Source organism: Vipera berus, assembly GCF_964194415.1.
Source record: "Vipera berus genome assembly, chromosome: 1".
In the NCBI taxonomy this organism is placed as follows: domain Eukaryota; kingdom Metazoa; phylum Chordata; class Lepidosauria; order Squamata; family Viperidae; genus Vipera; species Vipera berus.
This window is the reverse complement of record NC_138202.1, coordinates 288109587-288127757: the sequence shown is the minus strand read 5'-3', so window position 1 is coordinate 288127757 and position 18171 is coordinate 288109587. Positions and strand designations below refer to the sequence as shown.

General features: G+C 38.0%; 1 protein-coding gene across 4 annotated transcripts; it reads right to left on the bottom strand.

Annotated features, from left to right (window-relative positions):
* Positions 1–36: 36 nt before the first annotated feature.
* On the bottom strand, positions 37–16547 carry LGALS8 (galectin 8). 4 transcript variants are annotated; one of them, XM_081328510.1, is made up of 9 exons: positions 16431–16547; positions 13967–14068; positions 13251–13339; positions 11420–11630; positions 10006–10125; positions 8568–8594; positions 2890–2978; positions 1544–1709; positions 37–907 (listed from the first exon to the last, which is right to left on the bottom strand). In XM_081328510.1, the coding sequence occupies exons 2-9, from the start codon at positions 14006–14008 to the stop codon at positions 758–760; spliced, it is 894 nt and encodes a 297-aa protein (XP_081184636.1). In that variant the 5' UTR covers positions 14009–14068; positions 16431–16547; the 3' UTR covers positions 37–757. The 4 variants fall into 4 exon arrangements, with proteins under 4 accessions (XP_081184636.1, XP_081184638.1, XP_081184637.1 ...); XM_081328512.1 differs by lacking the exon at positions 16431–16547 and adding an exon at positions 16241–16334; XM_081328511.1 differs by lacking the exon at positions 16431–16547 and adding an exon at positions 14199–14217.
* Between the last annotated feature and the right edge of the window lie 1624 nt (positions 16548–18171).

The window sequence follows — 18171 nt, the reverse complement described above, 5'->3', positions numbered from 1 at the left end:
AGTTGAAGAACTGATTTCATCTCGGCCATCAGTTCTTCTTCATACCAAAACATTTTAAGGAGACAAGTAGAGTTTAATAGATTCCACATTGCTTTGCACTTTCAGAATTTTAATTATAGATTGGAAAGCCATACATTCTCCATAAAGATCAGCAGAAAAATTATAATTGATTCTGAACAAATTGGAACTTTTTACAGATATTTTTGATAACATAGATTTTTAAAAAATGCTAGGCAGTAGATTGAGATACAAAAACAGCTGCCTAGGTAAACAGTCATAATGGAAACATGTTATATATTACCCAGAAATGCATGAAAGCCTACTAATTTTACTGAACACTGATGAGGTAATCCTTGCTAAGTTCAATGAAGTTTTTTCCCCAGTTATATATGTACTGGTTTGCAATTTAATACTGGTGCTTGTAACTATTTTTCAGCTGTAACATCAGAATATACTTCAAGGATAACAGTATTAATCATAAATTTCATAAGCTTTATAAAAATCTAATGGGTGTGTGCCTTGAGAATCAAGCCTTTCTCTATGAACACTAAAATGTTGTAAAAGCACAGTATTCTTCAAATATGTCACTTACATAGGCACAATCTCTGTAGTTAGTAAACTATAAATTGTTAGACCATTTTATGGTTAGTTATTAGATACAGTACTTTAGTTAATTTAAGTGGTCACACAGAGAAATATCTGCAATCTTCTTCCTGTGTTCTCTCCAAGCAATTAACAAAACACAGGAACTGCACAACTACCAACATCTTGCATCTAGGAGTTGAACATCCCCGAAGACTTCCAATATACAGATCTTGTCAAGCTGCTTAAATCGATGTTTGTACTCTAGGATATGGATGCCATTGACAGCAACATTATATTGATGATCTTTGCAGAAAATTATCAGCTGAAATTCAGAAGGATAACATCAACAGCAATAGAATCAACTCCCAAAGACTATACAATGCAATGCCAATAAATTAAGACTGATCTTTCAGAAATCCTTTATCAAGCAGTCTACTTCACTATATCCCTTCAACATTTTTATAATGTCTAAATGTATCCATAAAACTTGTTTGCCTACAACACTGGGTTGCAACACTGAAGCTACAAATAGTTATAGTTCTTTCTGTTGCATCCAGTAGGTTGCCAAACCTTCAAATCTTGAAAAGGAAGAAAATGTAATGCAAATGTCTGAATGTCATCTTGTTTTGGGATAGTTACCAATTTCTATACATCAAAGAGTTATACAGTATATGGTAGAAGGTTATGAATCTATTTCCATGTTGGCTCAGGAATTCTGGAAGGTGAAATCCACATGTATTGTTTTCCATATCTTTCAGGAAGTCCAAATGTAGTTTTCCATACATTTCATGGTAACTTCCTCCCCCTTTACCTTTTATCACAAATAATTCATAAATGTGAATTATTAATGCTATTTATTTATATGGCCACTCAGCTCTGGCATTGTGACTTAGGGTAGTGTACAATAGATAGGCATTAACAGGCAAAATACAGATCAGTAATCTTGTTTAGTTCCTACCTCAAAGTACATTCCTGGGCTGAAAGGAAAATGAGCAATAGATCTTTCTTCTTCTCCCCAGCTATTGAACAGGTAAGAATTTCTCACAAAAACATTATCTTTTATTCGGGGATTCAGATGAAGAGCAATATCACTTGACTCACTGGACTTAAGGTTAATTGCAAAGCTGAAAATAAAAATGGTGACATCAGTTATGTAGCCTTAGGTCATTCTTCCTCCAACTTAGTGCCCTCTATCATGTTCAGCTCTGCGGCTCCTGTTAGACCTTCCAGTTCGTTCTTGCCTTCACCCAGGATGGAATTGTATTTAAATCTCTTTCCTACCAACATTACATTCCAGGTCAATCTTCACCACCACATTGCTGGTAACATGGATATTTAACCTAGTTTCAAGTTTTAAGCTTCAGTCCTAATCTTGTTGAATAGATTGCCTCAATGTTGGAGACACATAGCTCCAGAGCCTTGTTATGACAAAATCGCAGCCACCAATTTCAGTCCACAATTCAACTAGTTTATAGTAATCTTCCTGCCTCTGATTCAGAGTATAGAGTAACAGTAGGCAATAGACACTTCCAGAGACCTCAGCCTGCCAGATAATACTCTGTTAGTTTCCATGTAAGCTGGTGGAATTATGACTTAGAACTATGCTCTAAGACATTACAGTGTAAGACATTACAGTGAATAAATGTCTGCTTACAGCAGCTGGCAGGTGGGAATTATGCAGACCATGTTGAACAGATCACAGAAGGCTAGTATCTGTCAGGCCCACATACCTACTGTACACTAGACCAGAAAATCCTTCCCAAGAGAGACTAGGAGTATTATTGAATCAATTGGTGGTGGGAGGGGAAGAAGCAAATTTATTAAAGGCTTTACATATCCAAAGTTAAGGATAACCAACATGTTAAATATTGGGGTCAGCCAAATACAACCAGTATGGAGAACAAGAGCTTGACTGATAGGGGGGGAATTTATAATTTGGCAAAATGACTGCTGAAAAGGCCAATGGCCAGCACCAGGACTGTTGCTCTTTCATTTCAGCATCTCTAATTCTTTCATCTCTGTATAAATTAAATTAGTGTAAAACTTCTCCAGATAAGTAGATATTTGTGGACATTCTCTAAAATCACAAATCTGGGGTGATACTAAACTGCATAGTTTTGGGTTACAGACATACTGTACATTTTAGGTTAAAGACATACGTGTAGGAAATAGTAGGGTTTCTTATGAACGCAGTAAGGTTTTTCTCTAGAAGTTTAGGAATGAATTACAAACGCCTCCATTGAAATAATAGCAGCATGTAAAATATTCAGTGTTACAAATAATGCAGTATTCTAATGCACTAACCCATTTGCTTTTTCTTTAACTTCTCCTTTAACAACAACTGTTCGTCCAGGCTCAACAGAATAATTAAGTTTTGCTGAATAAGGAATTACCTGAAAATATAATCAAGCCCAGAGTTACCTATGCCAAAAATTAATAAGCTGCATTTTATATATATATCATGTACCTGAGTTTTCTACCACTTATATATCACTCGAGGCATATAATAATTAAAACAAATACAAGGCAATAATAATTAAGGGAAAAAATTAAAAACAAGTGATTATTCACAATTATTACTCATTTACACATTTATGGCACTTCACTTTCAGAAATGATCTGAACAAGCCTATTTTCTACTTGGCTGTAACATACTTTCTCTCTTAGTCCCTTAGATTTAAAACAGATGCTCCAGAACAACCATCAACTCCCAATGTCTCAGTAGTATAAATTTTTTATGTGACAGATGAAACTATTAAAGATAAGGGGGGAGGGGTCAATGTTCCTCCTCAATTCACAGCTTTCAAGAGATGTCACTTTTTAGTTTTTTGTCTGCCCTTCTTCCATTTATCTCTTTCCAGAAAGACTGTTGTTGAAGCCATTCCCCACCTGAGGCAAAATGGCTCAGAAAAAATATTTGGGTTTAAACAAAATTTAACAGTAGCCTAATCTCCTACATCTTAAAAGACGATGCAGTAAAAGTGTTACACTCAATTTGCCAGCAAATTTGGAAAACAACAGTGGCCACAGGATTGGAAAAGATCAGTTTACATTCAAATTCCAAAGAAAGGCAGTGCCAAAGAATGTTCAAACTATCGCACCATTGCACTCATTTCACATTCTACTAAAGTTATGCTTAAAATCCTACAAGCTAGACTCCAGCAGTATGTAGATCGAGAACTACCAGAAGTACAGGCAGGATTTCGAAGAGGCAGAACAACTAGAGATCAAATTGCTAACATACGCTGGATCATGGAGAAAGCTAGGGAGTTCCAGAAAAACATCTACTTCTGCTTCATTGACTATGCTAAAGCATTTGATTGTGTGGATCACAACAAACTCTGGCAAGTTCTTAAAGAGATGGGAGTACCAGACCACCTTATTTGTCTCGTGAGAAACCTATATGCGGGTCAAGAAGCAACAGTGAGAACTGGACACAGAGCCACTAACTGGTTCACAATTGGGAAAGGAGTTCAGCAAGGCTGTATACTGTCACCCTGCCTGTTTTAACTTATATGCAGAGCACATCATGAGAAAGGCAGGGCTAGATGAATCAAAAGTTGGAATTAAGGTTGCCAGGAGAAATATCAACAACCTAACATATGCAGATGATACCACTCTAATGGCAGAAAGTGAAGAAGAACTAAAGAGCCTCTTGTTGCGAGTGAAGGAGAGTGCAAAGGTTGGGCTGAAACTAAACATTAAGAAAACCAAGATCATGGAATCTGGCCCTCTCAATTCCTGGCAAATAGATGGGGAAGAAATGGAGGTAGTGACAGATTTTATTTTCCTGGGCTCCAAGATCACCGCAGACAGGGACTGCAGCTAAGAAATTAAAAGACGCTTGCTCCTGGGGAGGAAAGCCATGGCAAACCTAGACAGCACACTAAAAAGCAGAGACATCACCCTGCCAACAAAAGTGCATATAGTCAAGGCTATAGTCTTCCCAGTTGCAATGCATGGTTTTAAAAAGTTGGACCATAAGAAAGGCTGAGCGCCAAAGAATTGAAGCCTTTGAACTATGGTGTTGGAGAAGACTCCTGCGAGTCCCTTGGACTGCAAGGCGATCAAACCGGTCAGTCCTAGAGGAGATCAACCCTGACTGCTCTTTAGAAGGCCAGATCCTGAAGTTGAAACTCAAATACTTTGGCCACCTAATGAGAAGGAAGGAACTGTAGAAGAGGCTAATGCTGGGAAAGGTTTAGGGCAAGAGAAGAAGGGGACAATAGAGAATGAGGTGGCTGGATGGAGTCACTGAAGCAGTAGGCGTGAGCCTAAACGGACTCCAGAAGATGGTAGAAGACAGGAAGGCCTGGAGGAACGTTGTCCATGGGGTCACGATGGGTCAAACACGACTTCGCAACTGACAACAACAATCTCCTACAATGAATTAAGTGAAAGTAAACAAGTAACATAAATTGTAGGAACACTTTATGGTATATTCCACAGGTCTGCAACCCGCGGCTCCGGAGCCACATGTGGCTCTTTCAGCCGTCTCCTGCGGCTCCCAGTCCTCTGCTATGTGCACTCCAAAAAAAAAGTGAGACTAAAAAAGTTCAACCAATCAATTCAAATATGCAGGGTAGGTGCATATCTCGCCTTGGCTCCACTCTTCAGTCAAACTCTGTTCTGCGCATGCGCGCATGTACGTGCATGCGCACACATTTTTTGCGGCTCCCAGTTTTTCCTTTTGTGAGGGAACTGGTTCCGAGTGGCTCTTTCACTGTTTCAGGTTGCTGACCCCTGGTATATTCTGTCACCTCACCATCTTGGCTTACCTGCCAAATTTATATAGAACACAGAATAATAGAATTTAAAGGACCTCAGAGGTCTTCTAGTCCAACCGCCTGCTTGAGCAGGAGACCCTATATCATTTCAGACAAATGGTTGTCCAGTCTCTTTTTGAAAGTCTTCAGTGATGGAGTACCCACAACTTCTGAATGAAGTTATTCCATTGGTTAATTGCTCTCTCTGTTAGAAAATTTTTCCTTAGTTCAAGGTTACTTCTTTTCTTGGTTAATTTCCAACCATTATTACTTGTCTTGCCTTTTGGTGCTTTGGAAAGTAGTTTGACCCCTCATCTTTGTAGGAGCCCCTCAAATATTAGAACTCATATGAAAGATATAATCTAAATTTAAACAGTCTTTTATTTAATCAAACTTAATTATGTCCTGACTCTACCATTCAGCTTGAAGAATGTTTCCCTCAAATTAGTTCCTTACTCATATTTTAACCAATTCTTATTCATATATGTTTCAGTATTTGGAGCTGATTCAATAAGGAGTTTACCAGATTGGGGAAGGCTTGGGAGATGACATCTAGACTAAGACAGTGGGTTTTCTATACTTTTACTATAGGTAAAAGCTTTACTGTTCCAATGTTGGAAAGACTAATAAACCTATATCCAACTATGCAAGCAATTTATGAATTTGCAATAGTGGCAAATATCTGTAGCTCAGGTATAGGATGAGGGTAAAGGTTCATTCTACGAGCTTGTAGGTTGGTTTCTGAACGTTTCGTTACCAGGCTAGGTAACATCTTCAGCGGTGTTTAGAGGATCCCCTGAAGATGTTACCAAGCCTGGTAACGAAATGTTCAGAAACCAACCCACAAATTGAGCCTTCACCCTCAATTTATGAATGAATGATTTAATGATATAGATTAGCTATGGATAATTCTAACAAATTATGGTTTCCATTCATTGAAGTGTCTATTATACAACTTTATATATGTGTATATGCCTATGAATATATCCATTGTACATTTTTATTTCTTCTTTTAAGCTTTTTTCTTTCTTCTATAATTTTGTGTATTCTTTTTGTATTTAATTAATAAACAAATGGGGAAAATGAGCTGCAGCTCAGGACGGACCTGGGAAAGATAAAAATATCTCTTACCTAATTTAAATTAATTCAACCACATCAAATGGTTTACCTCAGGGTTTTTCAAGCTGTGTTCCACGGAACCCTAGATTCTCCAATAACTTGATGGGGTTCCATGAGAAACTAATGGCAACAACAGCGACAAAAAAAAAACTTGAATTTTTGAACAGCCAATTTTTTTATCACTAGAAATTTTCTGTCTCTTGATCAGAGTGCTGGAATTTTTTTTCTTCACTAACAGGCTCCAGAGCCTGAAATTTTTTAAAAAATCCCTGGTTTACATCTTAAAAGTACTGAAGCAACTAGCAGAGGCATTTGTAGAACTGTAATATTCAAGAGGGAATATTAGGATAAAGGACTGGCAAATATCAGAAGGTTGATGGAGAGCAAGTGTTGTCCCCACCTTCAGAAAGAGGACAGGATACTATAGACCTCTCAACTTGCAATCTGCAATAATCGGTTCAAGGATTGTGCCCAAGGGACAGCAGATCTGTGAATGTTTGGATAGGAAAGCAACAATTTATCAAGAGTCTAACTGGGTCTATCATAAACAAATTATGCTTATCTCTTTTTCAACAACAAAAACACTGGAGGTTTTTAAGAAGAGACTGGACAGCCATTTGCCTGAAATGGTACTATAGGGTTTCCTGCCTGAGCAGGGGGTTGGACTAGATGACCTCCAAGGTCCCTTCCAACGTTTTATTATTATTATTATTATTATTATTATTATTATTATTATTATTATTATTATTATTATTATTATTATTATTATTATATTATTATTATTATTATTGGGAAAGCAATAGAGATAATATACCCTGACTTCAATAAAGCACTACACAAATTCTCTCTTGTGATCCTCATTAGTGAAATAATAAAATGCAACAGATGTGCAATTGTTAGATAGATTTGTAACTGGCCAAATGACCACACAAGAGAATATTCATAAATAATTCCACATTAGCTTGGAAAGTAGTATAGAGTAGAAGGCCAGAAGGCCCTATCTTGGGTCCTGTGCTATTCAACATTTTCATTAATGACCTAGGTGAGGGGAATTGAAGATTATCTAATAATATAGATGTAAAAAAAACAAAAACAAAGTGGTTTAGAGAAGATTAAAACAATCTTGACAGGCATGATTAGTGGATTGAAACACACAGGATAAAATCTGACAGAGAAATATGAATGCCTGCACCTGAAAAAGGTAAGAGAAAGAAAAAAGGGAAAGGCCCAAGTCGACGATGGTCCTACTCTTTTTAGTCAGACAACATTTGGAACATTGTGTCCATTTCTGGGCACCACAGCTATAAAGCACATTAGCAAACAAGTCTTGGAATAAATTCAACGGAGGCCCTCAAAATGGTGAAGGAACTGAAAACCAAGTCCTGTCTGCAGGAATTAAAGGAACTGCATAGGAAGAGTAAGGGAAAATATGATGGCAGTCTATCTAAAAGACTGTTCTATAAAGGAGGGAGTAAATTTGTCCTCTGTTGCCTTGTAAAGCAGGATACTAGATCATTGGGTTGAAACCACAGGGAAATTGATTCCGGTTAGATGTTAGGAGGAATAAACCAATAGGAAGAACTGCTAACTGGCAGTATAGGTTGCCTCAGTAAATGTTCTTTTAGTTGGAGCACTTCAAACAGAAACTGGAGAAACATCTGTCGCAGCTGCTTTAACAGACTCTTCACAAAGCAGATCGCTAGATGATCTTCGAGGTCACAATTCTATGTATTAACTCCAGGGAACTCTAATGTGGCCATTGCAAATGACAATTGCAGAAAACTATCAAACGAAACTGCCCTGAAGGACAATTTGAATGCAGCCGTTGCTGTTTGCTAAATGAGCACTTTTTTGGTTTATACAGCGTGTAGAATGAGTTATTCAATAAACCATGGTTTAGCAGAATTTTGAACCCAGTCACTGAGTCTTGTCAGAGGGATGGCAAATCATAAATCAGCTATGCCCTAGTCCCTCCCACGTGCATATAGCTTTGTAATGAAAAAGTTTACATCAAGATTTAAAAAAAGTTCCTGCCCTTTTATGTTCATTTTCATTCTGTAACATGTTCTAGCGGTTTGTATTTAGAAAGATACTTACAAGCTGTGAGCTATTAGGTACATCTTCCTGTATAGAAAAAGAGAGAGTCTTAAATGTAAAATGAGAGAACAAAATAGTACACTTAAAAATACATTTCCCATGTTTATGGATCCTTGAGAATCTTGATCAACATAAGATATATAATTAAATGCTGACATGAATTGTGATATCTGAACACAGGTAGTCCTTGTTCAGCAATCACAATTGGTTCCAGAGACTCGGTCGCTAAGCAAAGTGGTTGCTCGGTGAAAATCACAAGACCACAACTGTGCTTTTATGATTTCACTGCAGCTTTCCTTTCCTTGAAAAGAGTCTAAAGGATACAATCCCTAACAACCAGGTAAGCCCAAGCAACAGGGAACGTTTCCAGAGCTCAATTAATGAGGAAGCTGGATAAAAGACCAAATCTTAGCAATAATAATAATTAGAATAATTAGCAAGAAGGAAATAAATGTTTGTGATTGCATTCATTAGAGAGGAACAAATTCCAAGAGAATATAGCAGGCATACATTGAGGAATTCAGTGAAAGGAATCCGCTAGTGACAGCTGTTTGCCTAGCCCACTTGTGATTTTGAGCTGCTTAGGAGGGAAACAAAAACCTTCAGTGTGAAACTTATTACAGTCCTCGACTTACAACAGTTTGTTTAGTGACCATTCAAAGTTACAATGGCCCTGAAAAAAGTGACTTATCACCACTTTTCACATGTTCGACCATTGCAGCATCCCCACGGTCAAATGATCAAAATTCAGACACTCGGCAACCGATTCCTATTTATGACGGCTGCAGAGTCCTCTGTGTGTGTGTGTGTGTGTGTGTGGTGTGTGTGTGTGTGTGTGTGATGTGATCGCCTTTGCCACTTTCTGACATGCAAAGTCAATGGGAAAACCAGATTCACTTAACAACCAACTTTATCAACCACAGTGATTCATTCAACAACAATGGCAAGAAAAGTTGTAAAAAGGGGCAAAAGCTCACTTAACAAATGTCTCCATATAGCAACAGAAATTTTGAGTTCAATTGTGGTCGTAAGTCGAGGACTACCTGTACTCTGTTCAATTGTATATAAAATATAAAATATGTTATATTTTAAAAATATTTACATATTTGCTTTTGATATCTTTTTTGTTTATAATATCCACATTTACAATGTAAAAATAAAAAATGCAGAATGTTGTTAATTTCTTCATAAAGGCTTTTTTTTACATCCTATTGCTATAATTTGATCTTTCACATCAAGACGGCTCCTTATACTGAATATGTGGGCAAGTTGCATGTTCCAATTAATAATTCTATTTATAAAGTGAATAGTTCAATCCATTCTATTCACATCATGAATTTATACCATGTATACCAACAGAATGTTATAAGAAATAGAATAAATATTTTATATTTTAGAGCAATGTCAAAGTAACAGACTGTCTCTTGTAATAACTCACCTTGTTGGAAACAAATCCAATCAATGTAACTTTCACTTTTCCAGATATTGCAAGAGTGTCAATTTTTTCCAGATTAATCTTATGTTTATACAGCAACAAATGCTTTCTGTTAACTGACACCTGTAAAAAACAGCCAGCTAAAATGTGAACATTTTATATGGAAGCACTGATAAAAAATAGTTTAGATAGCAGATTATTTTTAAATTAATCAAAGGCATCTTAAGGCATTTCATGAAAAGCAGCCTTTCATTTTTGACGGTAATTTAGCCACTGTTTTGCAAACTATGATTTAAAGATGAGACAAACAGCCTTTTATTTGAAGGTTGCAATACATTTCTTCTGACCAACATGAAGTCCAGAATGGGTATGGTTGGTGATTCTACAATAGTGCAGTTGGTTTGGCCAAACTTTTCGAACCTATTTTTTAGCTTGACAGGATAACAGGAACAATTGATGACTGTAAGGCTAATACAGCAAAACCTCTGACAGCGGAAGAAAAAAAAGACAATCCAACTCTGGAGGGGATTCCAACTTTGGAGGGAAGGTCCCTTTATATCTCACTTGCCTTTGCAAGACTTGAAGCACCCATTTTCTGAAAATGTTTGTTATCTTTGAAAGGCTCTTGAGCTCACAGCTGGAAGGCTGTAGCCACATGCAGCCTGCTCATCCCTAGTGAATCAAGAATGTGCCTTTGCACTAATCCCTAGTGGTTAAGACCACCTTTAGCATATTAGGAACAGCATTATTTAACACATCAGCCAGTAGTGCAAGATAGGAGGAGTAGGTACTTGCAGGGAAGAAAATGCCTTTTGTTCCCATCCACCATTGTGAAATATATTATTCTTACATGGATGCTATATATACTGTACTCTTAAAAAAACACCTGAAAAATCTTTCTGAACTTTATACCACGACCTCCACCCCTTTTACCCACAACCACCGCCACATCAGTTCAAACTTTAAAGAACAGTATAAGAGAATTTTATCCTTCCATCAACAGACACAAATTTGTTTTATGTTGGGATTTGATTGCAGAGTTATGGGGTGGGATGCACATTTTTTCTGTTTGCTGTTTTGTTGCTAGCAGTGATCTAATTAGTTTTCAATTCCATTGGATTAAATTTATTTGAATGTTTTGTTAGGTATCTTGCAAGTTATTAAAAAGCCAAAATGTGGGATATATAAGCTAAATAAATGCAATATTAAGAGCATTGATCCAGAAAGTATCTAATCAAGAAAATAAAAGTTAGATAAAAGTAGTTAGTACTCCCAGTGGAATCAAAGTAACTTAGCCTAAACTTAAACTTAACCTGTTGAAACCAATGGGAGCTCAGTATATAGTTGCAGTTGTATAAGACTTATTGAACTGGTATTGCTAACTGGCTGATTAAATAATTAAATCTGAGCGATTTACCTGGAACTTATCATGGCAAACCATAAAAACTATCTCGAAAGGCTTTGTTTTTTCAAAAGGCATCTCATAAATGATCTCTTCTGTGCCCCATCTTTCTTTCTGCAAGGTATTGCAAACTATGCAACCGGATCTTTTGAACCGAGGGTTGAAATGAAAGGCTACATCAGCACGAGGTTTTGTACTGTTGCCACACTGAAAGTCCACCTGGAACCTAGTAAAGTCAAACACACTGGAGTCAATGCCATCTTTGTTGAAGCAGCAAATAATCTCTGGAAATGGAGAAACTTAAAGCTGCTATCTCCTTATTCCACTCCTGTTATATAAGCTTAGAATTTTGAGCAGGATCAGCAGGAACATTCATTCCATACCAGACTCATGATGACATCTTCAAAGAGGTGTATATAGGATTTAGAAGCATTGTTTCTAATTTCTAATATGGAATATATCCAACAAGTGGACAGAGTTTTCTTCTAGACCAGACATATCAAACTCGTGACGTCGTGCAACATATCGGAGCAATGGGGTGGGCGCAGTTTCCTGATGACACGTCCAGCCCGCGGGCCGGCAGTTTGACACCCCCATTCTAGACCATGGACATCCCTAAAATACCACATTCATGGCTATGTCCATTCTACAGAGCAATTTCATAGTAAAGGTAAAGGTTCCCCCGCACATGCGTGCTAGTCGTTTCCGACTCTAGGGGCCGGTGCTCATCTCCGTTTCAAAGCCGAAGAGCCAGCGCTTGTCTGAGGACGTCTCCGTGGTCATGTGGCCGGCATGACTAGACGCCAAAGGCACACGGAACGCTGTTACCTTCCCACCGTAGTGGTCCCTATTTTTCTACTTGCATTTTTACGTGCTTTCGAACTGCTAGGTTGGCAGAAGCTGGGACGAGTAACAGGCATTCACTCTGTTACGCGGTACTCGAGCTCTAGCTAATATTTTGAAAAATTATTACATATTTAGATATATCTTAGAAACATTTTCTAAGTGTTGCATATTTCTTTTTATGTTTATATTTCTTATCTAATGTTATAACATAGTCTCTTGAATACAGTACTAAAATCAATTATTTTATCCAGGCAAATATAAGTTTATGGACTGGTTCAACAAAATAATGTAAACACTTTCACCAGCAAATTTGTGGTCTAATTGTTGATTCCTCGCCAGCCAGTGGATGCAGCAGCTGACTGAGGAATCAGATGAGGAGGAGGGGCCTGGAGTGACATTAGAGTCAGAGGAAGGCTCTGAGGAGCTCCAAGACTTACAGTTGGACAAGGAGCCTGGTCCCTCTACTCACGCTCAGGCTGAGACACAACTGTGCTGGGAGCCTGAGTTGGACAGTGATGAAGAACAGTTGGAACAAATCCAAGATGCACGAAAGTGCAGGCAAGAGAAGCGAGTTGGACAGAGGAATGCAATGGGGTGGCTCCAAAGGCAAAGGAGAAGGCATTAGGAAGCCATGCCTTAGCTGAATGATAAAAGGAAAGGTGTGGGAGGTGCTGGTTGCCGAAGGTAACCGTTCTGTTGAGGATCAAGTTTCTGTGGAGTGTGTTTGTTTGCTTTGGACATTGACTCAGGTCTGTGAGAATAAAAGGGGTTATTTTTTTCTTGCAGTTCCTGCCTGTTTCTTGGAAGAGGGGTTTCTCCTTGTGAGTATAACAAGGACTCACGTAGGCTGGGACAGAACACTAATATCAACTGACAATCATTATTGTAAGGAAAGTTTAACATTCCTCAAAAGGTTTAATAAATGAACAAATATATATGGTGCTTGCCTGTAATATCCTTACACAATAGCTTTTAATAGAAAATTTATTTTTAATTTTACCTCTCTGAATCTTCAGGAACAAATCCATGTATTATTACAAGATCTCCAGGTGAAAGATCATCAATTAAGGTCCCAGCATATGGAACAACCTATTTTAAAAAGAGAGGATATGTAATTTCTAATCTTGCTACTTAAAGGGAAAAATCATTTTTTCACAATGTTCTATTTTTTTAAAAAAACCTAATAATTAGTAAAATCATGCTCTATCAATTTAGTTAGTTCGGACAATCTCTTCCTAAGGATAATTCCCAAGATTCAGAATCTCTTAATCAAGATGTGAATATGCAAGATGGACAATTCTCTGACGTGAGCCACTCATCTTCACTCAACTGCTGACAATAAGGAGTTAGACATGCAAGCAAAATTAGGCAGCTGTGTGCAGCAACACGTATGCAAGACAGCATTGACATGGACCTTCATTGTAAATATCTGATTTCAAGGCAATCAGTATAATCAAATCAGTTTTACAATAAGCCGCATAAAACAAGTCATCAGTGTAGAAGCTGGATTAAGGTTTGAGACCTAAAACTGTTCTAAACCGAACAGTGGGGAAACATATTTGAGCAGGCAGGATTCAAAGTCTATTTTTCTGCTCTGCATGGAAACTCTCTTGCAGCTTAGCCACACTTTTTCTTCTCGTCTTTCCCCAACCTCTCACTTCAGAAATCCCCTGTCTTAAGATTGAATGGGATCAACAAGGAAGAAGAGATAATCACTGGGCTCCGGATTGTCCTGTGAAAATTGTCCAAAGACATCATTTTCTGTCTTCTCAGCCTTAGAAGTTTTTAGGCTCCGTACGATCCAATTGCAAACAATATCTGAAAGGTAAAGTTGTAGAGAGCTAAGTTTTAAGTGAACATAACTGTATACGTAAGTATGTTGAAAGAACCATTAAAGGGGATACAAAGGAAATGTTTGGAAAGAGAATATGATAGAAAAAACTGTTACCTTTGAGTATAAAGTATAAAGGAGAACAAATGTAAACTACTCCAGGAGGCTTAACATTCCAATATTAAGCTACAGAGTTGACAAGTCACCTAAAAATCCTAGCCTTTCAATCAGTGTGGGCTGCTGTCTCTTGACAAATGGAATTCTAAAGCATCTGTCTGAAATAGTTCCAAGGAGAGATATTTTTAAAATACCCAGCAAAAGCTCAGCAAAGAACTCAAAGAAAAAAGTCGCCACTGCCACTAGTACAACTCTGAACACAGTTTTCTTAAAAGAATCAGTGTGGTTTTCCTCCACACACCCATTATCTTCTCTAATTGCCATGTCATACATGAAATGGGAGCAGTTATATGTGTTCCTAGAATGGCAAATATTACATATCTGCTCTTTGCGCTTTACTCTTTGCATGTCACACTTGGCTTCTGGATCCAATTCGAGGTGTTGATTTTTATCATTAAAGCCCCTCATGGCATAGGACTGGGTTATTTGAGGGACCATCTCTCCCACTTCTGCCCATCCCATCAGATCCAGCAGAAAATATATGATACAGGATCCTGTCTGCCAGGGAGCCACACTTGACAGGATGCAGTGCTGCCTCAAATCTTAGGCTTCTATTAGCATTTTAAAAGATGGCATTAGCTTTTTTAACATGGCAGCCTAGGACTCTTTTTTTAACTTTTAAAAAGCACATTTTCCTCTTTTCTCTAGGTCATTTCTTTTGGCATACAAGAACTTGCTCTTTCAGCAGCTTCAGAACTGCAAAGTGTATACTGAAATTCCTTGAATATACTTGTAAGTCTTAAGAAAGGTACAAACCAGCTGGGAAAAAGTAAAGTAAACCATAAATTTGCCACTTGTGGAATGTTATCTAGAATCAATATTTTGTATTATTCAAGTCTCACATGTAATCAGTGTCTTAAGTGTTTGATCACTTGCTTTCTGATTGTAGCATATATCAAAGGAATGTATTGTTTGTTTTCGCAGAAGACTTGATTCCCCCCCCCCCTTAATGCTTTTTGCTTTGGCTGTTATACTTGATTTGTATTTTTGGATGAACAAAGTCCCTTTGCAAAGATAAATGCCACTCTCAAATTCAGGGGTCAAGTTCTTATCAGTTCCATGCCAAACTCAGGGTGCCTGAGTTTGGAGGCAACACTAGGAGGAGCCCCCCCTTTCTGACATGTCACCCATTCTCCTCGCACCCCTCCCCCACGTGAGGCTGGCTCCCTCCCTGTTGATTTTTCAGGAACTTCCTAATTTGTTCCCTCTCTATTTTCTTTAAGTTTAGTTTTTGTTCCATTTATTATTATAATCAAGAGTCTTAATTTAAAAAAAACACTAGATTTTAGGCATGGTTAATATTCGCTGACTTCTCCACACTCAGCTCTACAGGCTATTTTGCATCAATGCAAGACTTCTTCTTTACCACAATACACTATCAAAATAACTCGTGAGGAACTACAGTATGTGGTGCTGCATCATTTTAGCCCCAAGGGAGACGCCCAGTAAACTCTTCTGGCTCTCTTAAAAGGCTAATCTGATTTTTAATAAACAAGATAGGTACTTTAGTGAATTTTCCAGCCAAGCCCCTTCATTCATTTTTTTTAAAAAAATAACCATATAGTATCAAGAGACTGGATAATATCCGACTAAACTATAGGATTGTTGTGCACTAGCCGCGTCCATGGTAAATGGATAAAATAATACTAAGTAATTTCACACTCTTGCAGCCACTGCATTTCTGCTATTGCAATAATAATTCTATATCTTCCTTAACAAATAACGGGGAAAAATTACAACCACTACCCTCTGCTGCCAATACGTTTTTTGAAGAGATGGGTGCCCCAGTGCCTAATCACAGCCAAGCAAAAATCCACATAAAAAACACGTCTCAAAGACCCAAACTGGGCTGGTTCCTCATAAATTAAACGAACAGACTAATTCTGAAAAAAATTTGCTTTGTCTCATCCTGCTGGCCCTAGCAGAAATGATTTTTAAATTCCAGCTAATTTCACGCAGACCCCGGACTCCATCCAACTCACGAGACCAGCCGATTTTAATTTCCACTGGATGGCGCGCGGTCCACGATATTTTCTAAAATTTCCCTTGACTTGATTCGCCTTCCCATCCGCTCATCCAAAGCAGATAAGTCACTGGCTACGCTTCAGCTGTATCTGTTTGCTTTTAACTCTCTGCAGCTGCTCTACTGCGGATGCCCTCAAGTTAACTCACCTCCGCATCTGTGGCGCGCACACTTCGCCTTCCGGCCAAAACTGCAGCGGCTGTTTTCACCTCGCACTTATCATGCTACCGATCTTACGTTTTAAAATGGTGCCCCGGCATTCTTCCTTTTCCTGGTTCACAAAGCGCGACCAATGACATCATCCCACCAAGACCCGCGCCTCCCACACTTAAAGGAACAGCGTTGGATGAAACTTCGGAAAGCAATTTTGCGTAATGTTTGACCGGTTCTGGGAGAAGATTTAACCAAATTCGCAATGGTCTAGTCTAGGTCTTCGAAGAAGGAAAATGGGAAGAGTATTGACGCCTTGGAAGTTAGGTGTTGGAGAAGACTCCTGGAAATACCGTGAAGAGTCAAGAAAACAATCCAATGAATCATTGATCAACCCAGAATTAATCAATCAGAAGGGACCTTGGAGGTCTTCTAGTCCAACCCCTGGCTCAAGCAAGAGATCCTATAGCCTTTCAGATATAGGCTGTCCAATCTTTTCTTAAAAAAATCTCCAGTGATTAGGCACCCACAAGTCTGAAGGCAAGCTGTTCCACTGGTTAATTGTCCACACTATTAGGAAGTTTCTCCTTAGTTCTAGCTTGCTTCTCTCCTTGATTAGTTTCCATCCATTTTTTCTTGTCTTGCCTTCTGGTGCTTTGGAAAATAAGTTGACCCCCCTCTTCTTTGTGGCAGTCTCTCGAATACTGGAATACTGCTATTACATCCCTCCTTTTCTCTAGACTGGTCATACCCAAATCCTGCAACTGTTCTTCATATGTTTTTGTCTCCAGGCCCTTAATCATCTTAGTTGCTCTTCTTTGCACCAGGCTCTTTTTTTTCTTATTTCTTATTTTCAAATTTTCTTATTTGTGTTCACTTGATTTTCATTTTTATTCTATGAATTTTTCCCAAGGACCTTGAAACAATCTCCCAATCATTTTATTTGCAAAATAAGCCAGTGAAGATGTCTAAACTTTTTTCTAATACAGAAAGGTTTCTAATATAGAAAAGGATAGTAGAAAGAAGAAAAATAGTGAACTTTATTTGTCAGAATAAGATGAATGCATTCTTGCAGGAGTACTCAGGGTTGGCTATCATCGGGTGTCACCCTCATTTTGGAAGATACATCTATTGCCACAGCTAGTCCAAGGAACTTTCTTTCTATTGAAGGAGAGGAATCAACTTACCCTTCATCTCGGCAGCAAAATATATTGGGTTCTCCATCCATTCAAACCTGTGAAATAATGCTTATTTGACATGTCTAAATACTTAATGCATTACAGTACTACAATTCATCAGTAAGTGGGATGAGTCATCTTCTTTAGGCCATTTATGCTTAATTTTGAAGCAAATAAGTTTCATGGGTTTTCCTACCTAGTCAGCATGCTATAGTGGCACAGCTGTTCATAAACCTTTACACACTAATTATTTTAATAAATTATTTTAATTTCATAAGTACATTTCAGTAACAGATTGTAGTGAGAATACAAGCAAACTCTCAAAAATATTATTCACACATACTATAGTGTGTTCAAGGAGAAATAAAGTACCGGTATAACAAAACTAACTTTTACAGTCTCTGTCAAATGGCTATGGCAATAATCTATGCAACTACAGATTGGAACACCAATCCTGTTTTTGTTTTATAGCTCATAGATACATAAACAAAAACTTGAAGAGGTCTTTATATTACACAGTACTTTCCTTGTCTGCTCTTGTCTGACCTCTGAAGGTCAATGA